The sequence below is a fragment of the Felis catus genome, chromosome B4 (genome assembly GCF_018350175.1).
Source record: "Felis catus isolate Fca126 chromosome B4, F.catus_Fca126_mat1.0, whole genome shotgun sequence".
In the NCBI taxonomy this organism is placed as follows: Eukaryota; Metazoa; Chordata; class Mammalia; order Carnivora; family Felidae; genus Felis; species Felis catus.
The window spans coordinates 5,730,055-5,753,490 of NC_058374.1; the positions used below are offsets into that span (position 1 = coordinate 5,730,055).

The window sequence follows — 23,436 nt, forward strand, 5'->3', positions numbered from 1 at the left end:
GATGTGGGCATGGGGTGCTGGTGAATGATTAACAGCCAGCTCTCTGGAAAAGTTGGCCTATTTCCATGGTGTAAATAGTCCCACCACGCCCTGTTTCGAGCTACCAACGCGACATAACTGAATACGGGGTTGGGAAGAGAGGTGCGGTAACACACCTTCTTGTCGCATAATTCCTCGATACAGACACGATAGGTGTAAATAACTCTGAGAACAAACCAACTCGTAGAATAATTAGAAAGTGGTTAATTTAGAGTACTTATTAACTTCGTTTTTAATATAACTTATTCAGTTATGTCTATGTACTTACTTTTTTATAATGGCTCTGTTTAAAGACAGTTCACAGAATTCCTGAAAATGTAGCTTCTGGCTGTCAGGAGCCAGTGTAAACCAGATCTTATCACTGGCTCCTAGTAATTAATCCAAAAAAGTAAAAATAGTCAAATGTAGGATTTCTTGTGGCCACAAGAGGGCACCATCAGATGAAATTAGAGTCTAGGGGGGATTTTTTTTTTTTTTTTTTTTTTTTTTTTTTTTTTTTTTTTTTTTTTTTTTTTTTTGCACTAGCTCTCTGGCAGAAGGCTCAGTTTGAGGAATGAGTTTGAGTCTCCTGGAAGACTAATTCTGGGAGAGCTTGTGGAAAGTCATATAGATTCAGGCTGTTCGTTATTTTACAACGTAAATTCCAAACCTTTACCATTCCCAAATAGCGTCATCACTTTGTGTCTGAAGGCTTTTAATACCTAAGCTCCTAAATGAAAAGTTCCTTGCTGGGTTTTAAGTCTTGTCAGCAAGGGGAGGCAAGGATCTACCACGTGTCAAGTTCCTACAGTGTACTGGGTACTTGACATGCTTCATGCCACACGATCCTAAAAGAACGCCTGAGGAATCAGCTAACACCATAGAGAAGCTGGTCGACAGCCAGGTATATGAGCAACTCCCAATATAATAACCCGAGGGGGCTTGCCCTCTGCATCCCAGTAATTTGCACTTTTTTAATTCACACGAGGACAATCGGGAGTATATTGTGGGCCTGATGACCAATATGACAGCAAACGAAATCTGCTGGCCTTTCTCTGCCTGGGCCTCTATGGGATCTAAGAGCTCTGGGTTTTGGGGGGGTGAATCTGTGTCTTCTCAGGGTCTTGCTGGGGAATTTATATCAAGGTTGGTTAGAGTGCACCCTTGGGGGGTGGTGCTTTAGGGATGCCCTAAATAGTCAGGAGAGTAACATAGTAGGTCTAACACTCCACTGTCGAAAGCGAGGGAGACACGGGCCTTTTTGTTTGTGTGTGGAATGAATTCACTCTCTTGATGCTTGGTAGTGTCTGTCTGTGCAGTGGTTCTCCAGGTTTGGTGCCTGGAAAAGAAGCGTCAGTCTTGCCTGGGAATTTTTTTAGAAATGTCAGTTTTCAGGCCCCACTTCAGACCTGCTGAATCAGAAACTCTGGGGGGCGGGGCCTGCTAGCCCATGTTTTAATAAGCCGTCCGGGAGATTCTTGTTTCTTTCTAATGGTTTTTTTTTTTTTTTTTTTTTTTATGTTTACTTATTTTTGAGACAGAGCGTGAGTGGGGGAGGGGCAGAGAGAGGGGGACACAGGATCCGAAGCAGGTTCCAGGCTCCGAGCTGTCAGCACAGAGACCGACACGGGGCTCACGAACCGTGAGATCGAGACCTGATCTGAAGTCGGACCCCTAACCGACTGAGCCACCCAGGTGCCCCACCCTCCAGGAGATTCTGATTAACAAGTCCACTCAAGTTTGAGAACCACTGGCCTAGCACAGAGTTGTCAAAACTGGATCGGGGTGCCGGGGTGGCTCAGCTCGGTAAGCGTCCGTATCTTGATTTCGGCTCAGGTCATGACCCCAAGGTTGTGGGATCGAGCCCTGCATCAGACTTTGCACTGACAGTGTGGAGCCTGCTGGAGATTCTCTCTCTCCCTTTGCCCCTTCCCAGCTTGTGCCCTCTCCCTCTCTCTCTCTCTCAAAATAAATAAATAAACAGTAAAAAAAACTGGATGCATATGTATTCATTGGATCTGAGGAGCTTTAAAACAGAAGCAGTATCTCAGGCAAATCTACAGAGCTGAAAAGTAGGTTTGTGGTTTCCAGGGCACCGGGGAAATGGGGAATTGTGCGGTACAGGGTTTCTCTTTGGGGTGACGGAAATGTCTAATGTGTAATGAGATAGTGGTATATACACAGCATTGCTAAAAACCGCTGAATTGTGCACTTTAAAATGGTTACAATGATGTGTTTTATCTCAGCTGGAAAAAAAAAAAAAAGAAAAGTACTAATATCTTGGCCCCCCTCTTAGAGCTTCCGGGTGGAGACCAAGCATTGGTGTCTAAAAAACATCTCTCCTGGTTGTTCTAACCTGCAGCCACGGTTGAAAATTAAGGCCACACATGGTGGCATCCCAGTGGAGGGGGCTGTGGTGTGAGCATCTGCCCCAGGCAGAGGGGGCGCGCAGAGAGGAGAGCTCAGGTCGATGTGCCCACTGGTGTCCTTGTAGCCCAGTGATGGGGGCAGAAGTGTCCGGGGCTCTACGCTCAGGTTGCGGTTTTGGCCTTCGCCGCGCAACCCTGCTCGTGTTCCCTGATGGGTTGGCCTGTAGCTCTTTGGAAGGTTCTGAGGGGTGGGTCGTGGGAACATTCATTAGAGAAGCGGGAAGCCCGGCACACGGTAGGCGCTCAGCCCGTGCCAGCGCCCTTTCCTTTCCCGTGTCCTCGCTTTCGTTCTTGGAGATCGATTCCGTGGGGATGTGTGCTGGCCGGGTCTCTCCCTACTGCCCCCTCCCCCGGCTGCTGCTGGCTAGTAGGAGAATGGGGTGGGCTGGGGGGCGAGGGGATCTCTGCCCACGCACGCTGCCCACACCGGCTTCACCCGCTAGCCGGGACAGGGGCTTCGTGACAGTGCGGGACTCACCATCTCCGCTGCCAGGTGAGCCCGCTCAGAAGGACGATACTGATCAGCAGGAGGACGCATCCGGCCACTGTCAACAGAGAAGCAGTTCAGCAAAGGCGCTGGGCGAGGGCGCAGAGCATTCTGAGGCGCCCCCCTCCCCCCACGAGCGAGGGTTTCCCGAGGAGGAGAGCCTTCCCCGGTCAGAATGCAGACCTGGGATCCTGGGAGGCTCAGGGACTGGGGCGGGGGCAGTGGGGAGCTGGGAAAGGGCATGGAGCCTTGCTTCCAGGGGCTTGGTTCTTTCTGGGGGGAGTGAAGGGACAGGCACTCTCTTCAGAAAGCTTCAGAGGCCTCAGTTAAGGAGGCCACGAGTGAGGGCTGCCATGGGTGAAAGAGACGTCAAAATACAAGGATAAGTGATAAACACATAAGCATCTCTCGAAAGTATTCATATTTCCCCATGCTGCTTTCCTTCCTTCCTTCCTTCCTTCCTTCCTTCCTTCCTTCCTTCCTTCCTTCCTTCCTTCCTTCCTTCCTTCTTGCTTATCTATCTATCTATCTATCTATCTATCTATCATCTATCTATCTACATACCTACCTACCTATCTACCTATCTACTTACCTACTTTATCTATCTATCTATCTACTATCTATCTATCTATCTATCTATCTATCTATCTATCTATCTATCCACCTACCTACCTATCTACCTACGTACCTATCTAGCTAGCTAGCTAGCTATCTACCTATCTGCCTACCCATCAAACCATCAGTCTTAGATGTGCCTGACACAGTCTAGTTTTCTTTTTCTCCTCCAAGCTCTATTGGTATAGACCAGGCATGTAACCCTGTGTACATTTAAGGTGTACAAAGTATAGATCTGATGTGAGTCCATATTACAAAATGATTACCACCATAGCAGTAACTACCACCTGCACCATGCCTCATAACTACTGTTTCTTTTTTGTGGTGAGAACACTTAAGATTTACTCTTTTAGCAAATTCGAGTAGACGACACAGTATTGTTACCCATAATCACCATGCTGTATGTTAGATCCCCAGAACTTATTCATCTTCTAATGGAAAATTTGTGCTCCTTGACCAACATCTCCCCGTTTCCCTCACCCCTACCCTCGCCCCAGTCCCTGCAACCCTGCAACCACTCAGCTCTCTGTTTCTATGAGTTTGGGTGTTTTTTCCTCCTTCAAAGCCTGTTTTTCTCTCCTACCAGGAAACAATTGTACTGTTTATGGAAGGTTTGGGGTTTTTTTTGTCTCTTTGCATGCTTATACCGCATCTCTTCCCCTCACCTCCCTCACCTTCCCCCTGTCCTCCCCCCCCCCCCAGGCCACAGTATATTTTATCATTTAGGATCTGTTCAGGAGGAACTTCTGGGGGCTGGTTGGGACTTCACACCCAGCTTACTCTAACTGATTACCGCGACTTTATGTTGTTAATATCTGGATTAGTCTTTTACCCGTATAACTACTATACAGTGTAAGGAGGGGGTCATTTTAAACTAACCAACCAAACCCACCAGACCAACCAAGCGACATATCCCACAGTCTCTGTTTGGGGTATGTTTTGTGAACAGCAGAAGGGACCCCCTACCCACCTGCTATCTGATACTCGGTTGTGAATACGAATGACTCCGTGGTCATAGCCACTTCCGTATGTCTCTGGAAATCTGTGCAGAAGGGAGAGGAGGAAGTGTTCAGTTTGTGCTGATGATCAGACGGCACAAGCTGGGGAGTGTCAGGATTTCTCAGTGAGTGGGAACCCCAGAGGCTGGTGGAAGGGGTGTGAAAGACAAGGGTTTCACCCTTCTGCCCCGAGATACCACCCTCAGCCTGTTCTGTCCTCATCCTGACACTTGCTTTTGACACGTTTGAGGGGCGGGATGCGGGTGTGGATCCCTGAGCCGTGGACTGGAGGGGTTGCTCTGGGAAAACCACCTCCCCCCATCTCTGGCATGACAATTTCAGGGCCCAGCTTTTACCCTCCCAGAAATTCTAGACGTACCTGTAGTACTTGCTGTTATTGAAGGACAGGAAGTGTCACTCCCAAGAGCAGCATCAGTGCTGGCTTGAGGCTCTTCGTCATCTGGAGGAGAGAGGAGCTGATGGAGGTGGAGAGCGGGGTGGGGGGGGGGTCTCACGTACACCCTGCCCCGCCCCTATCAGCTGATCCCCAGATCAGGCAGGTTGTCTGGGGCCACAGTGCCGCGTGGCTCTCTGTCAGGGTTACAGGCAAGGGGGTAAGCAGTCCCGGCAAAGCTGGGTAACAGGGAATTTGGCCCTGATCCTGGCTCCGTGCAGCCCTGAGCAGTTCCTTGTTCTCACACTTCGTACTGAGCCCTGGTTTCCATCTGTGGCTTGGAAACCAGTCATCATACTACAAGTACCCCTGAAACACCAAATGAAATAGAAATGCACAAAAGGACAACTTTTCTCCGTAACAGGGTCCCCATTCCCTGTGGGTGGTTCCAGTTATCCAGGACACTGCCCTGCCTTGTCGTCCTTTTACACGGGAAGTGACAGACACCCTGGCCAGTGTGTGGCTCACACTGCGGGAAGAAAGCACAGCATCCCCAAAGAGTCCAAGAGGAAGACACAGGGTATGGCAAGTGGTGGTGTTCGGGGACGTCGTCAAAGAGATGTGACCGCCAACTGACCCGTGGGCTGGACCTGGGCACCCAGAGGCTCCCCACCCCCTCCACTGTGAGTGGGATGTGGGTTCCGCTTGCCTTTCCTGCTCCCAGAGGCTACTCCAAGGGCAAGCCTTGAGATGGTGATGTGGTTGAGACCACCTGCACAGTATACGCGACTGAACCCAGCGAAGGCCTGTTCAAAAACTTTTAACATCTGGCGAGTGAGTGTGGACATCCCTTCATCTCGCTCCCGCCCAGGACAAGCCTCCTGTGTAGGTTCCCTTTGCTTGTGACAACTGCCACCTACCAACAGTGGCCTTTGCCTGCCTCTTCCTTTGGTCTCTCCCTCCTGTGCTCCATCTATGGGGGCAGTTTCAGATTTCACCCAGGGAAACTCCTGGGGAGGGTTACCAACCGACAGGTGGTGAGCTAAGAAACCTGTGACACTTACAGTTGGTTACACGTAAGTAACCGTGTACGGTTGGTTACATGTAAAAATAGTAATACGCTTTCGGAATGAAACTAGCAGACCTCAACCTAGGTGGGTGGTACACCTGTGTGAATGAGTGTGCATGTGCACGTGCGTGCGTGTACATGTGCGTGCTTGAATAGGCCCCTTCCCTGCACTTTTATCAAAGCACAGGTGGGGATTACAGAAGGAGAGGGGCCTGCTAACAGCGAGTGCTGTGCAAATAACGAGTTTACAATGACACACGCGTGGGTGGCAGGCTGGACCTGCCCTTTTGAACGGGAGGAAGCGTTGGCAGCTTAGAAGAAGAAGTTGAAGTTCAGGGTCAGCTAGGAAGGGGCTGCGTTATCACCAGTGCGGTGGCATCTGGGGTGCTCTGGGACACTGGCAAGGTCTTCCCTCCTCTTCCATTTCTGCCATTTATCCTTGCTCAGGGTACAGGAGACCTTAGGTGACAGAGACCTTACTTTATCTAGTCTATTTTCTAGAATGAGCAGAAACAGAGGCTCAGGGAGGTGAAGTGCTGTGCCCAAGATTACACGGCTGGTAGGTCAGGAATCCCATCCTGGCCAGCCCGATGGGAAAGCAGGGTGGTGGACCCACGAAGGGGCCACCGTACCCGGAAACCAGCCATCACTCCTTTCGCTTAGGCACTGGAGTCGGGGCTGTGTCCACGTTGCCTTCCCACAGGTCGTTTTGCAGACACTCTTGGCAGGACCCCTCTTCAGGGCCCTGAATCCCTGCATGCACTGGTAGTGAACTGTCTGCCCCACCACAAAATGGTAAATTCTCCTCGAATCTTCATGTTCCCAGGGCGGAGGCTCCCTGCAGTGACCTGGAAGAGGAAAAGGAAATTCTCAAGGCAAGTTGGCGACGGCATGGTGAGTGAATCCCAGTTGCCCCTTCCTAGGGACTGGACCTTGGTTCTTATTATTTTGTTCATTCGTGCGTTCATTCATTCACTCACTCTTGTATTCAACCAATACGTATTGAGAATGTCTCTGTGTCAGGAACTTTGCCAGGCTCATTGCAGGAAGGCACACAGACCCAGTGACTCCCGCAAGAGCGGACGATCGGTTGAGTGAGAAAGCAATGAGGGCAGAATGTACCGAGTATTATAGCTGAGCAGACACTTGCTGTGGGAACACAGAGGAAAGAGAAGTTACTTCTGGTGATGGCGAGAGTTTCCATAGGTGGACAGGAGTGGGAAGGGCCATCTCGGCTGAGGGACAAGGGGAGGCTCAAGCCCATTTGGGCCAATGGAATGTGCAGACCACTCTGGATCTCCACTGCTAAGTGAGGAGGTACATCCTCAGGTTGTGGCTTGTGGTCATCTTGGGGCCATGGCTGGAGGACTGAAGATAAAGCCAAAGCCGGAAGGAAGGAAGGGCTGAGAGAATCTCAGAGAAATGGAACCTGATCAAGCCATACCTAACGCTTGCCCTATGTGAGTCATGCCAAGGCCTCTGAAAATTCCTCATGCCCTCTAACCTTCCACTCGCCCAACTAAAACCCAAGCCTGACTGGTCTACAACCCCGGTGATCATGTCCTGCTCTGATTTATTCTCAGGATTCCCAACCCCACTCAAAATCTGCATATATGGAGCCACATGTACCCTCTCTCCCTAGACATGTGGAGCTATACATATGCCTTGACCTTACAGGCCTTCCACGGTCTGATTTCTTTTAAAGTATCTTCTATATAACCCCTCTGCTCCAGAGGGAAGTCCCAGGAGGAGCTGAGCGGTCCTGTCCTGCATGGTCTGCTCTAGTGTAGTACCTTGCAAATCATGACCGCACCTGTGATTTAGTCTCAGAATAAAATTTCTTTTACAGCCAATAAAATCCATAATGGCCCGAACCTGTTTAAATTACATTTACTTCTTTCAAGTGGAAACATCCCCATTAAGATGATCTTTGAAAGGGCCCTTGGCCAGAACCAATGATTATCTCTTGAGTAAGGACAACAAACATTGACCTCCTGAGAAACCTTTCAATAACTGTGCAGGGGAAGATGGGAAAAAGAGAGAAAAACAATTAAATGTGTTTTGAAATGCCATTCAGTACAATGTTGGACGCACAACATAAAAACATCACGTTGCCACAATGCCCCTGGATTTGTCTTTTTTTTTTTTTTATAAGAGAAGCTCCAAATAAATTCAAATTAATTTAAAATAAGGAATCAGTTGAAAGATTCTCCAGTCTAATTCAGGAGACCTGAGGTCTTACTCCTAAGTGATGTGGGTTTAGCCGAGTATTTTAACCTCTCTGTATCTTAATTTCTTCAGTCAATCAAAGTAATAGTCCTGCTCCTTGACTCAGTGGGTTATGAGGTTCAAATGAAATTATATACAAGATGATAAACTTTTTTGTAAGGTTATAAAATTAGCACAGGACAATAGGATCTTGTAAGGTCAGTGGGTCCTCCACAAGTCAGGCTTTCCTAACGGGCTCTATTTCTTCCTGACATAACAACCGGAGTGCAACATGATTCATTTTAGAGTTGCAGGAGCAACTGGGTAGTTAGTCATGGTGCCCACTCAGACCCAGCCCGTTAGCCAGGAGGTGCCTGCAGCTTCAGTACTCACCAGTGTGGTTCATTGTCTTAAAGGGAAAATGCAGAGCGTTTCCTTGAGGGCACAGAGGGTTGTGTACTCACATTGGTATCTTCGGTTGGCAGCGCTGGGCACAGTTAGTCCTAACACATGCTTTTTGAATTGAGTTCAATTGAATTGAATTGAATTGAACTGAATTGAATTGAATTGAACTGAGCTGAACTGAATTAAGTTGAATTGAATTCAGTTGAATTGAACTGAATTGAATTGAATTGAACTGAACTGAATTGAGTTGAATTGAATTGAACTGAACTGAATTGAATTGAACTGAACTGAATTGAGTTGAATTGAACTGAATTGAGTTGAATTGAACTGAACTGAATTGAATTGAACTGAACTGAATTGGGTTGAATTGAATTGAATTGAATTGAACTGAATTGAGTTGAACTCTATTCAGCCAGCTCCCAAACCAGGAGGAAGCCCAGAGCCCAAGTTGGCTTGAAATGCTGAGCAGCACTACCACCTGCAGACACGATACAACAGTTCTTGTTTAGCTGATATCCTTAAAGAAGACAGTAGTGGGACAGACTTCCCTCCTTTGGGGAACACACGCTAAGAGAAGAGTTGGCTTCTGGGAGTCAGCCAGACAGCCACTCAGATGCACTTCTTACCTGGAAGGTTAACTTGGTCCGTGGGCTGCATTTGGCTCTGCATTCCCATGGGGCTTTTTCCCTTCTGTTCTTCAGGTTTAGGGATAATTTGTCCATCTGTGGCCCTTGGGGCTAGAGAACATGGATAGAATGAAGCAAATCACTTCACAAATGCTTAAAATAGAAAACATTCTTGTGTGTTCATTTACTCAAGAAGAGTGCCTTTCCACTGCCTGCAACATGCCCAGCAGTATTGGGGTGTGGGGGTTACAAAGAGAAGCCACACCCTGCGCTGCCCTTGGGGTGCTTTCAGCATTGGCCTGTCAGTATCCCCATGCATGACAGCAGTGTCCTACAACATGTTTCTGAAAGAACTGGCAGATTTTCTGGGGTTTGTGTGTCTCCCCAAAGGGGAGTCCATTCTGCCATCCATCTGCCAACCTGTGGGCTGACTCCCTTGTCTCCCTAAAGCAGCTCATTTAAAAGTTAAAGGGATGAAAAACTTTAAAAAAAAAATGGGGGGGGGGGGAGGGGCGGGGCTCCTGGGTGGCTCAGTAGGTTAAACCTCCAACTTGGGCTTAGGTCGTGACCTCATGGTTCATGAGTTTGAGCCCCACATCGGGCTCTGTGCTGATGTCTTGGAGCCTGGAGCCTGCTTCGGATTCTGTGTCTCTATCTCTGCTCTCCCCCACTTGTACTCTGTCTCTCTCTCAAAAGTAAATAAACATTAAAAAATTTTTTTTTTTAATTTTTTTTTCAACGTTTATTTATTTTTGGGACAGAGAGAGACAGAGCATGAACAGGGGAGGGGCAGAGAGAGAGGGAGACACAGAATCGGAAACAGGCTCCAGGCTCTGAGCCATCAGCCCAGAGCCTGACGCGGGGCTCGAACTCCCGGACCACGAGATCGTGACCTGGCTGAAGTCCGACGCTTAACCGACTGCGCCACCCAGGCGCCACCCAGGCGCCCCCCCCCCCCAAAAATTTTTTTTTAAAGTTAAAGGGATACAATCTTAAAGCAAGGAGGGGAGGAGCCTCCTACCACACTTGTCTCCATCATGAAGATTTTGGCAAAGGAGTTGAGCATAGGCACTGCTGTGAAGGGGGTGGGGGGGTTAGGGTTCTAGCTGGAGGTCTTTGGAGGCTGTGCTGGGAACAGCAGAGCAGTGCTCTCCAGACTGTGCAGTCCACGCGTGGTATAGCTGAAACAGCATGAACTGTGGCTCATGGACACCATCTCCAGGGGTAAGAAATAAAAGGACAGGGGGTGCCTGGGTGGCTCAGGTGGCTGAGTGTCTGATTCTTGATTTTGGCTCAGGTCATGATTCCAGGGTTGTAAGATGGAGCCCCAAGTCGTGCTCTGCTCTGGGTGTAGAGCCTGCTTGGGATTCTCTCCCTCTCTCTCTCTCTCTCTCTCTCTCTCTCTCTCAATCTCTCTCTCTCAAAATAAATAAATAAACTTAAAAAAAATTTTAAAGGACAAACAGACCCACCAGTTTTCACCATGTTCTGTTATCACAGAGTGCATAAAAGACCTCGTAGAGAAATTGGTCTCGTGAGAGCTTTCAGGATTCAATTGAGAACAAATGTTCAGTAGCAAAACTATGGTATTAGACCAACTCAGGCTTAGAAAGCCCCTTGGGGCTCATTCCCTCCAAACTCCACTCCGGGGAGGTGACCAGCCACCATCTCCCAGCGAGTGGCCCTGCCTTCTCTGTTCACCCTCAACAGCAACGATGAGGTTTGGGACCCTTAGTGCACAGCTGGTTCCAGTCACTGCGGGCATTGAGGGACACGAGGCTCTCAAGCCAGGTTCTGAAGTCCAGAGATAAAGACATTCGAGGAGAGCAACTTCCTCCTCCTCTCTGCTTTCCTAGTGCAGATTTGGGGCCTTGCTCACACACCAGCCTGACCCGCCTGCGGGTTGTTAATCCTGCTCCCCCAGCCCAGCAAGGGGCTTGTGAGACTGAACAAGAGGCAGCAACCTTTTGGGGGTAGTGGGGTCTTTGGGGGGAATACTCTTCGTGTTTTGGAATGCCCTGACGCTGGGCTGGGAAGGCCCGGGACCGGTGATAACTTTCTGCCGGACCGTATATTTGACCTCGGAAGACATGCCCGGAAGACCCCGTGGTGGCCACAGTGAATATGCGGGTAATAGATAAGACTCAAATTCAGTGACGTGGGCTTCTCTTCCCTTTTAGTCTCATCGGGGGAGGAAAGGCCTCGCCCACTGCCTCCGCTTTTCTACCCAGAGCCTCTTCCTTAGGGCTGCGGGGAAGGGCACTGAAGGAGAGGGGCAGAGGCATCGCGGGGACTAGTTAGGCGCTCACGTGGCCGTGTCGCTGCAGTAGAGCCAGGATAGGCGTGTGTCAACAGCAGGGTGTGGGCGGCACCAGGCATGAGCTTCGGGGGCAAAATGCAAAACAGAAATGCAGCCTGGCAGGTAGCTTCAGCCCACTGAAATTGTTCTTATTTTTCTTATTCTTTGCATAGGCTCATTCTGACTCTTCTTTTTTCATTTTTAGCTTTAAAAAAATTGTGACAAGGAGCGCCTGGGTGGCTCAGTCAGTTAAGCATCTGACTTCAGCTCAGGTCATGATCTCCTCACGGTCCATGAGTTCGAGCCCCACATCAGGCTCTGGGCTGACAGTGTGGAGCCTGCCCGGGGTTCTCTCTCTCTCTTTCTCTCTGCCCCTCCCCCACTTTCACGCTTGGTTTCTCAACATAAATAAATAAGCTTTAAAAAACTTTTTAAAAAATTGCAATAAGTTATATATACATAGCGCAAAACTTACCATATTCATCATTTTTAACGTACAGCGCAGTGGCATTAAGTGCATTTACAGTGTTGCAAACTAGATTTATTTTCAAATTGTTCAGTAATTATTAGTATAACATCTGTTCCGTCTCTCCCCGCAAAATGTAAGTTCTCTGAATGTTGGGGATCCCGAGTGCCTAGATCAGTCCTTGGAACTGGGAGGCACTCCTTAAATATTTGTTCAGTGAACTGTCACTGAAATGAGTTGCTGGATAGCCTGGGCTGCCCACTTTTCATCTGTAGGGCTGAGTGAACAAAAAGCTGCAGCTCTGGCCCCCTCTGAGCTGTAGTCCTTCTGTTTCCTGTGGTGTCACAAAAGGGCACACTTACAGGTACTTATGCACCGGCATTGGTTTTCCCAGGAGGAGTGGCTCGAGTTTCCCGCACACAGCATGAAGGCTGACCCGTTGCTTATTCTGCGGAAGCCCTTCTTACATTCACAATTTAACATGGTGCCCGTCTTGTATGTGAGGGCTTTGAATGTGGCGTGTTGGATATCTGGCGGGTTTTCATCACACAGTTCTGCAAAGAAGAGGAAGCATGTTGGGAGGTCAGGACCTTCCGGTCACGTGCTCACACACTTAGCCTTGCCATGATTTCATCACACATCCCTGCACTTTATTTAATAAAGGATTTATGGGCACCCCACATTTTCCTAGAAACAAACTGAGACCGTTGCCATCGTCCCGTAGAAACTTTTGTATCCGAGATGGCTCAAAATGTAACTTCAACCAACTTCCTCTCCAAATTACAGTATGTTTCGAACTGAATGAATAGAAATGAATGAGCTTTTATTCTGAATATGCCTCGTGCTGGGCAGATATAGAAAGAGAGGAGAGTACAGATTATAAGAGGAAAGGAAGGAAGGGAAGCCATGTAAATTTAATTGAGGCACAACATGTATCTGTGAGAAATACTTTTCAGGAAATAAGGATTGTCGGAATTTCTATAAATAATGACTCCTTGCCATTTTTTCTTTTCCGTTTCTTTTCTTTTCTTTTCCTTTTCTTTTCTTTTCTTTTTTTTTTTTTTAAGAGATATGTGTAAAGTGCTGTACTCAAAGTCTGGCAAGTAGGAAATATATATATTTTTATCCATCTGCCCATCTATAAGTTTACCAGATTCCTTCTCACACCACAAAGACCTGACCCTTTCTCAGCTCCCTCAATAATCAGCACTGGCTTCCCACCAAGGACACTTGAAATAGTGGCCAAATGCCCAAGTATTAAGGGAGGAAAAAAAAGCGCTGCTCAAATCAGATAAAGGATTCTATTGCATATCGTACAACAAGTTCTGCTTCAAGACGTTCCATTTTTAGGAAAAAAGCCACAGGCTGGATAAAGAAACTGGATAGGAAGACTTATAGCAAACAGAAGATGAGAAAGGACAGCCTCTCCGTCCACCAGTACAGGCACCAAATCCAGTCTGGTTGCCGCACTGGCAAGGACACTCTACTGACTGCTTAGTAGTCAGTAGCTCAGTTGGAGTGAAGCTTCTCTGTGCTCTTACTCTTTGCCCAGCATCTTGCCATGCTGAAGGCCACCCTCATCATCCAAAACCCAGGATGATCCTGATCTCCTGAATAACAGAAAGTGGGAGAGTGTGGACAGCGTGCCCCACTTCTGACCAAAAAGGGACTAAATTGAAGCAATTTGAATGGCTCGGAGGGCGAGCAATTAAAAAGGAACACATAACATATGCACTCGCTACATACTGGTAATCATAATCGATAATAAGGCAAGAAAGGTAGCATGGTGGGACAGGGGGAAAAGTGGGCTTCTAGATCCCAGCTCCACCAGCTTGCTAGCTAGATAGCTTCACTGCTTTTATTTATCTAAGGCAATCCCCAAACCACGCCCCCCAGCAACTTATTTTGTGGACATCAGTGCTGATTCTAAGGTTTATATGGAGTGACAAAACAACCCAGAATAGGCGACACAATATTGAAGGAGAAGAACAAAAATGGACGACTGAAACTACCTGACTTCAAGATTCACTATCAAGCTACAGTAACCAGAACAAGGTGGTATTGGTGAAAGAATAGATAAATAGACCGATGTAACCGAATAGAGAGTCCAGAAATAGACCCACATGAATACAGTCACCCGATCTTTGACAGAAGAGCCAAAGCAATACCATGGAACCAGAACGGTCTTGTCAATAAATGGTGGTGGGACAACAGGACATCCATAAGCAAAGAAATGGAACTAGACACAGACCTTATGTCCTTCCCAGAGATTAACTCAAAATGTATCTGGACAGGTGAAGAAATAGGAAAAAGTGACCCATTTGAAAAAAAAAAGGAGTCAATTGATGGAGCATCTGGGTGGCTCAGTCTGTTAAGCATCCAACTCTTGATTTCGGCTTAGGTCATAATCAAATGGTTCATGAGATCAACCCCACGTCAGACTCTACAGTGACAGTGTGGAGCCTGCTTGGGATCCTCTTTCTCCCTCTCTCTCTACCCCTTCCCCACTCTCTCCCCCACTCTCTCCCAAATAAATAAACTTTAAAAAAAAAAAACTTTAAAAAAGGAGTAAATTGAAAGAGTCTAAAATGACCCAGATTTGGGAATTAGCAGACAATTGACTGTCATTTATTTTTATAAGGAAAGTTTTAGAGGAGCAAAGCCACACTCAACCATTTACATTTTGTCTGTGGCTGCTTTTGTGCTATAAGGGCAGAGTTGAGTGGTTGCAACAGAGACTACATGGCCTGCTAGCTGAAAATATTCACTCTCTGGCCCTTTAAGAAAAAAATTGTCAGCTACTAATTCTAAGGAAACATGATAATAATGAGTGAATCAATAGGATATCTCAGAAGGTAAAACAAAACTATAAAAAAAAAAAAGAACCAAATAAAAATTCTAGAACTAAAAATGACAATATCTGAAATGAGCTTAGCCACACTTGAAGACAAATCAAATAGAAATTATCCAAACTGATGAGCACAGAGAAAAAATTTCAAACAGAAATTTGAATAGACCTTCAGTGATCTATGGGATAATATCAGATAGCTTATCATATTTTTTAATGCTTATTTTTTTTTTATTTTGAGAAAAAGAGAGAAGCAGGAGAGGGGCAGAGAGAGAGGGGGAAAGACAGAGAATCCCAAGCAGACTCTGCACTGTCAGCACAGGGTGTGATGCATGGCTTGAGCTCACAAACCGTGAGATCATGACCTGACCCGAAATTAAGAGTGGGACACTTAACTGACTGAGCCACCCAGGCACCCCAGTCTATCATATTTAACTGAAGTCCCAAAAGCAATAGGAGAACAAGAATGGAGCTGAAAAAGCATTTGAAGAAATAATGGCCAAAAAAGGTCTGAAATTTGATGACAAACATTGACTTACATTTCTAAGATGCAGTTAGAAATGTAAGCAGTTAACTCCAAGCAGCATAAATATAAAGAAAACCACACCTAGGTACATCATAGCGACACTGCTGAAAACCCAAAATAATGAGAAAATCTGAAAAATAGTCAGAGAAAAAGGGCATGTGACATACAGGGAACAATAGTGAGTAACGACGGACTTTTCAGCAGAAACAGTGCAAGTCAGAAAATAAGGGTAGAATACGTTTAAGGTTGTAAAAAGAAAAAAAGCCTGTAAGTCTGGAATTCTACCTAGAAAACACATCTTTCAAAAATGAGGATGAAATTAATATATTTTCAGATAAAAGAAAGCCTAGAGAATTTGTTACCAGCACACCTGCGTTATGAAAGATAATGCTGAAGGAAGTTCTTCAGGCTATAACAGAAATACAGATCTACAGGAAATAATGAAGAGTGCTGGTAAATATTTACATAAGTGGAAGGATCAGCTTTTAATTTCTTTGAAAGAAAACTGTTTAAAATAAAAAAAATCATGTATGGTGAGTTTTATTATAGATATAAATGTAAAATATATAACAACTACAGTATAAAGGTTGGGATAGAAAAGTGGAATGTTTCTATCATAAAGTTCTTATGATATGGAATGATACAATATTAAGTCTAAGGGGATCGTGATAAGTTAAGGATGCATGCTAGAAAGCTTAGAGAAACTGCCAAATAATAATACAAAGAGCATAGCTAAAAATGGCAATAAAAGACATAAAGTAGAGTATTAAAATACTTATTTTGTTAGCCAAAATTAAGAGAGAAAAGGGAGAACAGAGGAATACAAAACCAAATGAAACACCTGGGAAACAGACAAGAGGGCAGACTTAAAGTCAACCACATGAGTAATTATATGAACCATACACCAAACACATAAAATTAAAAGATGGAAACTTTGAGACTGGATAAAACAGCAGGACCCCAACTCTGTGCCGTCTACAAGAGAACATACTTTAAATACAAAGACAATGATAGGTTGAAATTACAAAATATAAAAAGATATTATGCAGAGTATGCATAAGAAAGCTGGGGTGGCTACATTAACATCAGAAGGTAGATTTCAAAATAAGAACCGGTATTCACAGATTACTTGATTGCTTACATAAAAGTACTAGGAAATCTGCAAAATAACTACTAGAACTTAGTAAATTTAGCAGTCTCAATATACAAAAATCACTTGTGGTTAGTTCTGTATGCCGGAAGCAACCAATTACAAAATTAAAAAATTTAAAAACAATTTCATTTATGATAGTATCAAAACTCGTAAAATACTCATGAATAAATTTACCAACAACTTGCAAGGCTTTTGGCCTGGAAACTCTGAAACATCACCAATATAAATTAAAGAACTATGTAAATGGAGAAATGTACAATGTTTGTTGATTGGAAGATTTATTTTTTAAAAAACGACGTCATTTTACCTTAAATTTTGCAACACATTCAATGCAGTTACGATTGAAAAAAAATCCAGTGCTTTTTGGTAGAAATTGGGCAAGTTGATTCTAAAACCTCTTTGGAAACACAACAGACCTAGAATTTCTAAGACAATCTCTGAAAGAATGTACAAACTTGGAGAATTCACATCATCTGATACCAAGATTTTCTATAGGGCTCCAGGAACCAAGACAGTGCATATTGGTAAAAGGATAGACAAGTAGTTGGGGAGCCTGGGTGGCTCAGTGGGCTAAGCGTCCGACTTCAGCTCAGGTCATGATCTCACAGCTCGTGAGTTGGAGCCCGGAGTCAGGCTCTGCGCTGACAGCTCGGAGGCTGGAGCCTGCTTGGGATTCTGTGTCTCCCTCTCTCTGCCCCTCCCTGCTTGTTCTCTCTCTCTCTCTCTCTCTCTCTCTCTCTCTCTCTCTCTCAACTAAATAAACATTAAAAATTTTTTACACAAAGGATAGACAAGTAGAGTAATAGAACATTCAGTCGATTGTTTTATGGATATGCCATGGTAGTTCAATGAGGGCATGAAAATTTTCTCAACAAATGTCCTGGAACAAATGGATAAAATTATGGGGGGAAAAAGAACCTTACTCCACATATAAAAATTAATTTTATTATGCATCTAAACATAGGAGATCCATACCCTCAATTTGTCCATAATAGGTGTACATATAAAAGTCAAAACTTGTAAGCTTTTTTAAGAAAAAAATTTTTAGTGTTTGTTTATTTTTGAAACAGAGAGACAGAGCATGAGCAGGGGAAGGGCAGAGAGGGAGACACAGAATCGGAAACAGGATCTAGGCTCCAAGCCATCAGCGCAGAGCATGACGCAGGGCTCAAACCCAAGAGCTGCGAGATCATGACCTAGCCAAAGTCGGTCGCTTAACTGACTGAGCCATGCAGGTGCCCCCAAAACTCTTAAGCTTCTAAGAGAAAATTAAGGCAAATAGCTTTGCAAGTTAGGGATAGGCCAAGATTTCCTAGAGAGGACCCCAGGCGCACCAGCCATTAAAGAAAAATAAATTAAAAATTTCTTCTCATCCCCAAGACATTAAGAAAATTTTAAAAATAAGCGATAGACTGGGAGCAAATGTTTGCAACACATTTGTTGCAAAACACTTGTGTCCACATTATATAACACTTGTGTCCACAAAAACACTTGTGTCCACATTATATAAAGAACGATGAATCAATACTAAAAGGCAAACAATGCAATAAAATATGGGCAAAGACTGGAACAGTCATTCTCCAAAGAAGACGGGTGACTGTCCATCAGCATACTCAACATCATTAGGCATCAGGAAAACGCAAATTGAAAACCACCTCCAAGTATTCCATTAGAACGGGCGATATAGATAAGACTGATGACAGCAGAAGTTCGAGAGGAGGTAGAGCTACTGGAACTCTCTCACATTACTGAAGGGAGTGTAAAACGATACCATTCCTTGGGAAGCTGATGGGTTTTGGTTGTTGTTATTGTTGTTGTTTTTAGTGAAGTTACCTACCCTATGACCCAGCCTATTCCACTCCTACGTTATTTGAGAGGAGTGAAAATGTATGTTTACAAGACTTCTACAAAATATTTATAGAGGCTTTCAATAATCTCAAACATATCGTGTTGAACAAAAGAAGACAGACACAAAATAGTACCTACTGTTGGATTCCATTTGTACAAAGTTCGAGAAAAGACAGAACTAGCGTGTGGAAAGAGATCAGAGGAATGGCTGCCTGTGGTGCATGGGGTTGGCTCAAAGAAGCCAGGCAGGTGATGGAAGTGTTGATTATATGGGGGGTACATATTTGAAAATTCATCAAATGGTACACTTAAGAACTGTGCATTTCACTATAATTTTGCCTCAAGAAGATCAGTTGAGAAATAAACTTAGGTTTCAATGTTTTATCAGAAAAAGAAAGAAAGAAAGAAAGAAAGAAAGAAAGAAAGAAAGAAAGAAAGAAAGAAAGAAAGAAAGAAAGAAAGAAAGGAAGAGAAAGAAAAGAAATAAACTTAGCAACTCTCATAATTATTCATAAGCACAAATAATCAAGGACTGACCTCAGATGCATTTGGAATCTAATGACTCAATCATGAACCAAGAACATCTCTAAACACTTAAATTTTTTTTTAAGGCAGACAAATTACCTTTGAAGCAACTTTGTGTCCTTGAAAACTGTTTAATCGCATGACAATATGCTTTTCTAGATAAGACCATGGAAATTCCCAGAGTCATCACAACTTAGCCTGAACATCTGAGGACATCTATCATGTGGGGACAAGGGGAGTTCCACAACTTCTTTCTCCCACAGACTTCATTTTCATAAAAGCGTCTTTCCTGGAATTTAGAAACACTGAAACTTCTCTGAACTGTAGCCAAGAACCAGTAAAGAGCCTGGCTAGGATCCTTTTCCCTGGAATGTCTTGCCAAGGCTGTTCCAAATATCATCTGAAGAAAGTGCGAGGTAGGAGAGTGTGGGGGATGTAACCCTCAAAGATCCCTTCCTTTTAAGGTAACCGGAGTAAATCTGTGATATTTTTAGCCTCCCTAGGTATCATAAAAAATATACATATATATAAAAAAATTTAAAAACCCAGCAGTATAACATCTAACAAAAAGAAGAATCAAAAACACTTTGTCTATTCTCAAGTTTTGCACCGGAGTAAGGAAGGAGAATTCCACTTTATTTTTTTTTAACTTTTATTTAATTTATTTTTCAAATTTACACCCAAGTTAGTTAGCATATAGTGCAACGATGATTTCAGGAGCAGATTCCTTAATGCCCCCTCCCCATTTAGCCCATCCCCCCTCCCATAACCCCTCCAGTAACCCTCTATTTGTTCTCCATATTTAAGAGTCTCTTCTGTTTTGTCCCCCTCCCTGTTTTTATATTATTTTTGCTTCCCTTCCCTTGTTTTCATCTGTTTTGTGTCTTAAAGTCCTCATATGAGTGAAGTCATATATATGTCTTTCTCTGACTAATTCCACTTAGCATAATACCCTCTAGTTCCATCCACGTAGTTGCAAACGGCAAGAATCATTCTTTGTGATTGCTGAGTAATACTCCGTTGTATGTATATGCCACATCTTCTTTATCCATTCATCCATCAATAGACATTTGGGCTCTTTCCATGCTTTGGCTACTATTGATAGTGCTGCTATACACATGGGGGTGCATGTGCCCCTTTGAAACAGCACACCTGTATCCCTTGGATTAATGCCTAGTAGTGCAATTGCTGGGTCGTAAGGCAGTTCTATTTTTAATTTTTTGAGGAACCTCCATACTGTTCTCGAGAGTGGCTGTACCAGTTTGCATTCCCAAGGAGAATTCCACTTTATATGGCTCAGCAAAATGTCTTTCAATACTTTTCCCCTATATTATCACTTACAAAATTTCTTCCCACGTAGCCTAACAGCCCCATTCATTCCCTAGTTTTACACCTTAAAAATTCTGAATATTCTTTCTTGGAATTCGGCCAACAGGGGCTTTTCTTTATTTCAAGTCTTGTACTTCTTTTCAGATCCATTTCTTGCTTCTGCCAAGGGCTGTGGCTTTCTAACAGAAATTGTTCTATGCTCTCAGTTCTACCCATGGGTCTGGAAGCTCAGGAGGCAAAGAGAATTTTCTTTAGAAGGCAGGGAGGGAAATACTTTCCTCTCTGTAATTTTTTCAGTATGGGTACAATTCTGGATTTAGATGTCATTTTCTCTTCAGAGAGTAAAGTGTCCGCTTTCTGTGAAGGGGAGGAACTTGGTGTTGGGGGATGGAGGTAAATGCTCCGAGCTTGGAAGATGGGGCTCCCAGGATGGGTGACCCACTGTAGTAGGCTCAGAGGGGCATTTGTGTGGCCTTGCCTTGTAGCTCTTGTACTTTTGATGTAAGAGAGGGGAAAGGAGGCAGACAATGCCTATTATTAATCCAGAAAATCCCAAGGGCTTTGGCGTGCACTAAGAGGGAGTTAAACTGAGCTCTTGTGACATTGCAAGGGTTTCAAGTCTGGTTTTGGAGTTTCGCTAGGAATGCTAATTTGAAAGACACAGGAGGGATCCCACGTGATCGGCTCACTTCTCACACTTTGCCTCCATCACTGTCCCTGAAATGGTATCAGGGGGCGTCTTCCCTTGGGATGTTTGTACAATTTGTTGCCTCCAGGAATTCCCTACTCAGCTGAAGTACAACACCCGTTGGGTGCTTTTGGCTTCTTCTTCTTGAGTGACAGTGACTGAGAGCCACCTCCCTCTGGACCATATCACCAGACAGTTCTGGGGAGAAGGGTGGGTAAGGATGAGGAGCCCTAGGACCCTCTTCTCTTTTCACTGTGGTTTTGTCTGGTTCTTGTTTTCTTTCCAATGAATGCTGGAGGCTCAGCTTCCCCGTTGCAACCATGTCCCTGCTAGGTAGGGAAAGATTAGGCATTGGTCGTTCTCGAGTCATGGAGAGCAAGAATGACAACCAAAGACACCCAGTGACGATTTGGGAGTTCAGACCAGCTTTTCTGTGTCCCAGGCATCTGTTCTCTCAAATACTATGCCTGTACCATCAACTACCCACCACTGTTCCTAGGAGGACCTATGTGCAACCTCCACTTGCTTGGGTTCCAAATAAAAGATGGGAAAGGGGCCTGGGTGGCTCAGGCCCCTTTTCCTTGTTTCTCCACATGCCCTCAACTCCACTCCCTCAATATGAAGCTGCTCTTTTATCTTTTACCCTTTTGTTTTTGAAAGGAGAATAGAACTAGACTGAGTTCCCCACTGATATTTTTGTGTCCGTGAGTGAACCAGAAATACTAATAGTTGGAGGGCAGTCAGTCGTTGGATCCAACAGAGTGATGTCTAAGGTAGATTCTCTACAAAGAGTGGGACTGTGCTTGTGTTCTCCGTGGGTGTGGTTCCCCACAATGAATGAGCATAAAAGTCGCCTGGGGGTCTTATTAAAATGTACATTTGGGGGAGCCTGGGTGGCTCAGTCGGTTAAGTGTCTGCCTTCAGCTCAGGTCATGATCTCGCAGTCTGTGAGTTTGAGCCCCACGTCAGGCTCTGTGCTGACAGCTCAGAGCCTGGAGCCTGCTTTGGATTCTGTGTCTTCCCTCTCTCTCTGCCCCTCCCCTGCTCATGCTCTGTCTCTCTCTGTCTCAAAAATAAATAAAAACATTAAAAAAAATTTTTTTAATGTACCCTTGGATTCAATAGGACAAATGTGGAGGCTAAGACAATTTCTGGTTTCTAACAAGCTGCCAGATGCTGCTGGTGTCACAACCACACTGGGAGAGGCAGGGGCTGCCACATCTCCCTCTCCATCTGCCCCACCCCCGCCCCAGTGGACAGGGGGCAGGCTCGGGGGCCAGTGAACGTGAACCTGTTTACAAAGCACTTTGTTTCCAGGCGCCTTACTCAGTATCTAAGACGGTGCAGTAAAAACTTACTCAGCGGGAGGGAAGGTGGGTGAGTGAAAAACGGTTGTGGGCTAGGTGATTTGTTTTTCTTCTCTGATGTTGTTCAAAATGAAAGAGAACCCTTCTGGCCTTTGTGGCCCATGTGAACAACATGAAAGACAAAGGAAAATAAAGAGGACTCAAAAGGATGTGGACAGAGGCTGAAATGAGGTTCTTTGCTCAGTGGGCGAATCAAGGTCAAGTTACGTTTACCCACAACCCAGCCAGCACTGAGTAGATGGCTTCATCTCTGTGCCTTCCTTTTCTCCCTCTATATACTAGACATTGGAGATGAACGGCAGAACAATTGATTAAGTACAGAAACTTCTGGGTGATTTATTAAGCTCACATAAAGGACACAGGAGGGCATCAAGAGCTTGGGGCACCTGATGAAGAAATAATCCGGTTCTTGACCTAAAGCTGTTCATCTTCTACGTCATATCTAAGAGAAGCCCCAAAGTTATGTCTAATGTCAAAGATAGTCTCCAACTTCCTTGGCAGACCGAACCAGCAGTTTGGCCCTTCCAGAAAGCAAGTGTTGGGGCACCTGGGTGGCTTTGTTGGTTGAGCACCCGACTTCAGCTCAGGTCATGATCTCACATTTCGTGAGTTCGAGCCCCGTGTTGGGCTTTCTGCTGTCGGTGCAGAGCCTATACCCCACCCCTGCCCCTCCCCCAACTCTCTCTCTCTCAAAATAAATAAGTAAATAAACTTAAAAAAAAAAAAGCAAGTGTTTTGGTGCAAAATAAAATACCATAGGGCATGTTGAATATTCCTCTTAATAAGATCCTAGGGTCTGAGAGCTGAGAGAGACCCTAAAGATTATTTAGGTCCATCCGCACATTTTGTAGATAAGGAAACGGAGGCCGTGTGTCATTCCTCAAGTTTTGGCAAGCCTGGGAATAGAGCTGGACCCCCGATTCCTAGGCCAGTGCTTTCCCAACACATAAAATCATAATCTTCAAGGAGCACGTGTGCTTTCTACACAGTGGTGGAAGGTTCTCTCTTGCTGAGTGGTAGACCTACATCTAAACTATCTGGGTCACTGGGAAGTGTTTGCGAAATGTTGTGGTTTAATTCAGATCATTATCTTTGAAGAAGTCAGAGAGCTCAGGTCCTCCATTTTGGGCTATTTATA

General features: G+C 45.0%; 2 protein-coding genes across 5 annotated transcripts in view; one reads left to right on the top strand and one right to left on the bottom strand.

The window, feature by feature from the left end:
• FBH1 (F-box DNA helicase 1) overlaps window positions 1-23,436 on the top strand; it is a 217,617-nt gene that overhangs the window by 163,962 nt on the left and 30,219 nt on the right. For all 3 annotated transcript variants that reach the window (XR_002743636.2, XR_006600266.1, XR_006600267.1), the window contains exon 24: window positions 6,837-6,904. The gene's annotated coding sequence lies outside the window, so the exon portion shown is untranslated. The remainder of the gene's footprint in view (window positions 1-6,836; window positions 6,905-23,436) is intronic.
• The window catches only part of IL2RA (interleukin 2 receptor subunit alpha), a 55,612-nt gene that overhangs the window by 3,950 nt on the left and 28,226 nt on the right, over window positions 1-23,436 (bottom strand). For both annotated transcript variants that reach the window (XM_019833862.3, NM_001009355.1), the window contains 6 exon segments: window positions 12,377-12,568; window positions 9,250-9,360; window positions 6,643-6,858; window positions 4,927-5,007; window positions 4,520-4,591; window positions 2,926-2,992 (listed from right to left, as the gene is read on the bottom strand). In XM_019833862.3, coding sequence (XP_019689421.1) covers window positions 2,926-2,992; window positions 4,520-4,591; window positions 4,927-5,007; window positions 6,643-6,858; window positions 9,250-9,360; window positions 12,377-12,497 — 668 coding nt within the window. In that variant the 5' untranslated portion in view covers window positions 12,498-12,568.